The following is a 7,266-nucleotide window of genomic DNA, read 5'->3' on the forward strand; positions in this document are numbered from 1 at the left end:
CGTCCTTCTATGACGTAGAATTGTCGCGCCGATTCGAGGCTAGTTTCCCGGAGCAGCCATCTTCCAACCTTCTGCCATAGGGCGGGCGTAATCTCCCTTCCCGGCTTTTCGCGGGAAGGATCGAGACGGTGAGAAGCTACTACTGAAAACGACCTGTTTCACCTCATTCCCAAACCACTTGCATCCCTGGGACTCCCCACTGTGCAACATTCGCCAGGGGTGCTACACAAACTGCTTAGCTACTCAGAAACTCAAGCCTGCCCCAATCTCTCCTCAGGATGGGCAGAGATGGTCCCGGACATTAAGGCAGTTTGAGCCTAAGGCCAGAGAGAAGCTAAGGGGGCGCGGTCATCTTAGAGTAAATTCCACCGGGGGGGAATCCGAGCAGCCGCGAACAATCGGTGGAGAACGGACTATTATCCTGGGAATTGTGGCAGGAAGGGGCTTTGTGGAGCAAGCGGCATTTGTGGCCAGTCTGGGGTTTAGAGAGGCACTGAAGATGGCATTGATCAGAGAGTGGGTAACACGGGCAGCATTATAAAGTTCTTGTTATGGCCGGGTGGAGGAAAAGGGGGAACACGGTGATGAGGGGCCGGCAAGAGGGCCTGAGCCAACAGAGAAGCTTGGCTCTCTCCCTTCCACCGAGGGGTGGGTGGAACCAAAGGCAAATTAAGCTTTTTCTTCCGCAAAGATGGGAAATAACTTGAATCAAAAGCTCTGAGAAAGGGTCCGTTTAGTGTTGCAGCCCAAATTCCCAGCGCAAAACTCACTCTCCATAATTGTACAACCAGGCTGAGAGTACCTTCAGACTAAAGGAATTGATCATTCATTCACCCACCCAACAGATGTTTATATTCCTGCATCAAACATCGTTCTGCTGCTGGGGATACAAAAGCTATAAATGCAGATAAAAAAAAAAAACCATTCTTTGTGAAGTTTTACATTCCACTGTAGGATATCACATGAAATTGCTGGTTTGATTTCCTCATTCCAGCAAAAGTGTTATAATTCCCACCTATGAAAGTGGATGGCAGAGCACTGAACCAGAGACCGTGTCATGCGGGGGACCCTGCTCGCTGCGCCATTTGTCAAGCAGGGCGTCGGGCGAGGTCTATGGTCCCGCTCCCCACACAAGAACGCAGGATATGGCTAGGCCAAAAAGGAACACCCATGGAGTCATAGGTAGGGGAGTCATACCAGTATACTCTTGCTGGCGGCTGAGTTGGAGACACAGGAAACAGGAGCCACACTGTTCGCAACCCTCACTGCTCCACTTGCAGGCTCAGCCACCATCTTCTTGCTAGCCCCCATTTTTGCTAGTGTAGCCACAGCAGTTATATTAGTGGCCAATGGCTCACTGGTTACAGCTGACGGCCAACTAGCCACAGCTGATGGCCATTTGATCAGTCGATGGCCATTTACTACCTGAACCAGCACCTTTCTATGTGAGGCCAAAGCCTGGAAACTGCTTTTTGGGCTCTGTCCCCACAGACCGTTATTCTCAAGCCTTAAGATCTAATGGAAGTTGCTAGTTTTGGATTTGCTTGGGACCCAGCACTCCTTTCATAGACGTATGGAAATGTCTATACTACCCTTAACCTTAAACAAGTAGACAACCAGGTATTTCTCCAGCAAAATAAGTGTATTTGGGAGCAAAAAAGAATTAACAATTTTGGACATTGGAGCTAGGGGCAGAGCCATAGGCAAGTCCAGAGAACAAAGGGGTGTAATGGCTTATATAGAGGAAAAGGTGGAGGGGAAATTGGAGGGGCTGTTGTAGACAAAATTGTAGTGGCTTCTCACTGTCCCAGTTGTAATAGTCTCTCATTGGTTGAGTAGTTGTCTGGAGAGGAGACAATATTCCTTCTGGAGTGGTCGAGTAGAAACGTCTTCCTGTTGGAGATGGAAAGTATGTCTCTTCCAGTTTGGGGTTCTTAACAATGAGTGACAGGGTGTGCGATCTCCCCCGACAGGACCTCCCAACTCCATTTAGTTAATATTTCCTTTATTTCATACCCCTGCTCCCCCATTGTATTTTGGAAGCATGTAACTTCTCTGGTTTCACAGGTTCACAGCTGGAGAGGAATTTTGCCTTGGTAAATTGTACCTCAAGTCTCACCCATATCTGATTTAGGTGATTTTTAAGTAAGACTTTGGACTATAGATGTTAATTGCTGGAATAAGTTAAGATTTTTGAGGCTGTCAGGGTGGAATGCATGTATTTTAAATGCAAGAAGGACTTGGATTTGGCGGGATTGGGGGGTCAGGGGTGGAATGTTATAGACTGAATGTTTGCATCCCCCAGATTCATGCATTGAAGCCTCAACACCCAGTGTGGCTATATTTGGAGACGGGGCGCTAAGAAAGAAATTAAGGTTAAATGAGGTCATAAAGATGACGCTGTGATCCAGTAAATTTAGTGTCCTTATAAGAAGAAACACCAGAGAACTCTTATCTTTTTCAGTTCAGATAAACTGAGGAAAGGCCATGTGACAACACTGAAGATTGTTCTCTGCAAACCAGGAAGAGGATCCTCACAAGAAACCAGATCTGCTGGAACCTTGATCTTGGACTTCTGGCTTCCAGAAATGTGAGAAAATTAATGTCTGTTGTTTAAGCTATCCACTCTGTGGTATTTGTTATGACAACCAGACACAGTGGTAAATTACATTGCTTAGAAAATTAGACACATTTTAATTTACTTTGCATTCTTTGGATAAACCCAATGTCGTCTTGAAGTATTTACCTCTTTTGAATATTGCTTAGGTGTTCATTAAAAACCTGGGAAACATTTGTGGGATCATGGTGGAAGGAATATAATTTTGCATCAGGCTTATTTAATAATATGGGCTTACCACGAATTGATTCTGGCTTTAATGTGTGAGCTCAACTAGAGTGCTTCTAACAGTTTGGTTGACTGGACATGACTCAAAGGTGGCCTACACTAAATAAAGTTTAAATGCCAGAAATTCCTTCTAATTCTGTAAAGTATCCAAAGATATATGGAGTTAGGAAAGCTGATGTTGATTTATCATGTAAAACCATCTTACCCACCCCCCAAATATGTATCCTAGGAGCATCTAGAAGAGTCTCTTCAATGAAGCTGATCTTGCTGCAGAAAATGGAAGTATACTGTAAGATTCTGTTACTATACATGAAGAGGTATAATAACACTTGAACGTATACTGATCAGCTAATGATGCAGGCTGTAAATTCAAGGAACCACTTAATAACAAAGTTATAGCTAATATGCCAATAAAGGAGATAAATAATCATAAAACCTAATCATAAAAATAATCAAAAAAATAAAAATCAGTTATTTCAAAAGAGGGTAGAAAATGAAAAGGGGAGCAAAAAACAGATGGGATAAATAGGATATCTCATGTTATCAATTTAAACTTAACCACGTTAATTCTCACATTAAATGCAAATGATCTAAATATAAGAAAAAGACAGGTTGTCAACTATATGGTGCCTACAAGAAACCCACTTTAAATACTAAGTCACAAAGAGGTTATAAGTAAGCCATGTAAATGGAGATATGAAAGATAAAAAGAAAGGCCTAAGTCAAAAACTACAATTTCTGAGATAAAATGGGATTAATGGCAGATTACACATGTTAGAAGAAATGATCAGTGAACTTGACACAGCAGTAGAAGCTATGCAAAATGAAATGTGAAAAAGACTGACTATATATGCAATATTTTAACTTACTTGTATATGCAAAAGATCAATGAACTTGATGGCAAGGCAAAAGAAAGTATACAAACTCAAGTACAGAGAACAAAAGCTAATAAAAGCTTTTATTAAAAAAAGAAAAGCCTTGAGTTCTTGGCCAATGGGTAAGAGGTATCTTTGTGAGAAGTGCCAAGTGGAAACCTCTTAAACTTCCCTTCACTGTGTTCAAGATAGTGAAACCCTACTGTGGTAGGATTTATAACATGAAGAATTAAAATGTAGTGCACATCTTACAAACAGCACAGCGCATTGTGATCATTAACATGTTCACCATTCCTCTTCTGTTTTGATCTAATGGAATATAGGTATAACTGTTTATACAGTTATAATAATGTCCTTGTTTGCTCAATCTACGTAGCAGTTTTAGGTCAATCTAGCAGATCAATTTTTCTCAGCATTGGTCTCACTTTCCTGCTTTTATGCATGCCTCACAATCTACATATCTAGGATACAGGGATTAATAGAAATTCCCTACCCTCATAAAACTTACAGTCTAACTTTTACAGTCTATAACTAACAATCAAGACCTTATACTTGGCTGGCCTGGTGGCCCAGGTGGTTGGAGCACAGGCTTTCAACCACAAGGTTGCTGGTTTGACTCCTCGACTCCCACAAGGGATGGTGGGCTCTGCCCCCTGCCACTAAGATTGAACATGGCGGGAGTGGCCTTGTTCTTTACCTTTTTTCCTTTCTGTGTCTGCTGACGCCGCCCCGCTCTCGTCAGCCTACGGCCCGCTGTCTCGTTGAGACCGAGCATCATGCCTTCGATTAAGTTGCAGAGTTCTGATGGAGAGATATTTGAAGTTGATGTTGAAATTGCCAAACAATCTGTGACTATCAAGACCATGTTGGAAGATTTGGGAATGGATGATGAAGGCGATGATGACCCAGTTCCTCTACCGAATGTTAATGCAGCGATATTAAAAAAGGTCATTCAGTGGTGCACCCACCACAAGGATGACCCTCCACCGCCTGAGGATGATGAGAACAAAGAAAAGCGAACAGATGATATCCCTGTTTGGGACCAAGAATTCCTGAAAGTTGACCAAGGAACACTTTTTGAGCTTATTCTGGCTGCAAACTACTTAGACATCAAGGGTTTGCTTGATGTTACATGCAAGACTGTTGCCAATATGATCAAGGGGAAAACTCCTGAGGAGATTCGCAAGACCTTCAATATCAAAAATGACTTCACTGAAGAAGAGGAAGCCCAGGTACGCAAAGAGAACCAGTGGTGTGAAGAGAAGTGAAAAGTTGTGCCTGACACTGTAACACTGTAAGGATTGTTCCAAATACTAGTTGCACTGCTCTGTTTATAATTGTTAATATTAGATAAACAGTAGACAAATGCAGCAGCAAATCAATTGTATTAGCAGAATATTGTCCTCATTGCATGTGTAGTTTGGTTACAGATTCCAAACCTATGGGTGAGTTTCTTCCAGTATGATCAAAAGTTTCTTTTTCCTTTGCTCTGAATAAAACTGAACTGTGGGTTCGCTATAGAAAGTGGCAAAAAAAAAAAAAAAAAAAAAAAAAAAAAGATTGAATATGGCACCTTGAACTGAGCGGCCGCTGAGCTCCCGGATGGCTCAGTTGGTTGGAGTGAGTCCTCTCAACCACAAGGTTGCTGGTTCGACTCCCTCCAAGGGATGGTGGGCTGTGCCCCCTGCAACTAACAATGGAAACTGGAACTGGAGCTGAGCTGCGCCATCCACAACTAAGACTGAAAGGACAACAACTTGACTTGGAAAAAGTCCTGGAAGTACACACTGTTCCCCAATAAACTCCTGTTCCTCTTCCACAATAAAATCTTTTAAAAATAAAAATTAAAAAAAAGAAGAAGAAAGGAAAGGGGGAGTCGGCCAGGCAGGTCCGAGGACTGACATTGCTTCCTGGGGGTCTGGCCTGTAAGGTAATGTTATCTCTGGATTTGGGTTGCAAACGGGATTCTGATTTCTGGGTGCCTGAGGATTAAGAGGATTAAGAAGTTGCCCTTTACAGATTCAGTTGATTAAATGGATTAATGAGGTGGGGTGGCCGGATGGCTCAGTTGGTTAGAGCGTGAGCTCTCAACAACAAGGTTGCTGGTTCAATTCCCGCATGGGATGGTGGGCTGCGCCCCCTGCAACTATGATTGAAAACCGCGACTGGACTTGGAGCTGAGCTGCACCCTCCACAACTAGATGGAAGGATAATGACTTGGAGCTGATGGGCACTGGAGAAACACACTGTTCCCCAATATTCCCCAATAAAATTTTTTTTAAAAATGGATTAATTAGGTATGTGAAGCCTTGAGAAAGCAAACAAAACAGTTTTTAAGTGAGCAGAGAAAGAAAAAACAGCTGGATATCAGGGTGGATCAAACTGATAAGTGGCTAGATTGCAAGCTATGTGGTGAGTCAAACTGCAAATGAGCTAAGTCTAATTACGTTATTGATTTACTGAATTCCATCCTTACAGCACTAATTCCAATATTGGGGGCCCCCCACACAAAGGACTCATTTGCAGTTTGACTCACCACATAGCTTTCAATCTAGCCACTTATCAGTTTGATCCACCCTGATATCCAGCTGTTTTTTCTTTCTCTGCTCACTTAAAAACTGTTTTGTTCGCTTTCTCAAGGCTACACATACCTAATTAATCCATTTTTTAAAAAAATTTTATTGGGGAATATTGGGGAACAGTGTGTTTCTCCAGTGCCCATCAGCTCCAAGTCATTATCCTTCCATCCAGTTGTGGAGGGCACAGCTCAGCTCCAAGTCCAGTCGCGGTTTTCAATCATAGTTGCAGGGGGCGCAGCCCACCACCCCATGAGGGAATTGAACCAGCAACCTTGTTGTTGAGAGCTCATGCTCTAACCAACTGAGCCATCCGGCCACCCCACCTCATTAATCCATTTAATCAACTGAATCTGTAAAGGGCAACTTCTTAATCCTTCATGTTTTTTTCTGACACATACTCACCTTTTCACTTAAAGGAAGCACTACAGCTTCTTTGTGGCATATCCAAGTTGTCAGCATCACTGTTCTTATGCTTTGGGGCCATTATTAAATAAAATAAGAGTGACTTGAACACAAGCACTTTGTTACCTCACCAGTTGACCTGATAAGCAAGATGGCTACTGAGTGACTAATGGTTGTTGGGTGTACAGCGTGGTTACGATGGACAAAATGATGATTCATCCTTGGTGGGCCGGAGTGGGATTTCATCACATTATTCAGAACTACGCCCAATTTAAAACTTATGAATTGTTTACTTCTGGAATTTTCCATTTAATGTTTTTGACCTTCTGTTGATCGTGAGCAACTGAAACCTTGAAAAGCAAAACCACAGATAAGGGGAGACTAGTATAACTAAATATTTTAAATATTCCAATGTTACCCAAATAGATATGTGTGTTTAATCAGATTTTAGTCACAACATCTCTTCTGTTTATGTATTGGTGTAGACATAAAAAAAATTCCTAGAGAATTTGTATTATGGAAATGCTTAGACCATGAATTTAACTAAAAAAGCAAATTATACCAA

The 7,266-nt window shown here is 42.1% G+C and overlaps 1 protein-coding gene across 1 annotated transcript; it reads left to right on the forward strand.

The window, feature by feature from the left end:
* The first annotated feature begins 4,400 nt into the window (after window positions 1-4,400).
* On the forward strand, window positions 4,401-5,240 carry LOC117034454 (S-phase kinase-associated protein 1). The gene has a single exon (XM_033127358.1). It carries the CDS (start codon window positions 4,497-4,499, stop codon window positions 4,986-4,988), a length of 492 nt encoding a protein of 163 aa, XP_032983249.1. The 5' UTR covers window positions 4,401-4,496; the 3' UTR covers window positions 4,989-5,240.
* The last annotated feature ends 2,026 nt before the right edge of the window (window positions 5,241-7,266 follow it).

The sequence above is a fragment of the Rhinolophus ferrumequinum genome, chromosome 15 (assembly GCF_004115265.2).
Source record: "Rhinolophus ferrumequinum isolate MPI-CBG mRhiFer1 chromosome 15, mRhiFer1_v1.p, whole genome shotgun sequence".
NCBI classification, from domain to species: domain Eukaryota; kingdom Metazoa; phylum Chordata; class Mammalia; order Chiroptera; family Rhinolophidae; genus Rhinolophus; species Rhinolophus ferrumequinum.

Excerpts from the sequence above, each read along its gene's own strand:
- LOC117034454 (XM_033127358.1), top strand. The coding sequence starts at position 4,497 with ATGCCTTCGATTAAGTTGCAGAGTTCTGATGGAGAGATATTTGAAGTT.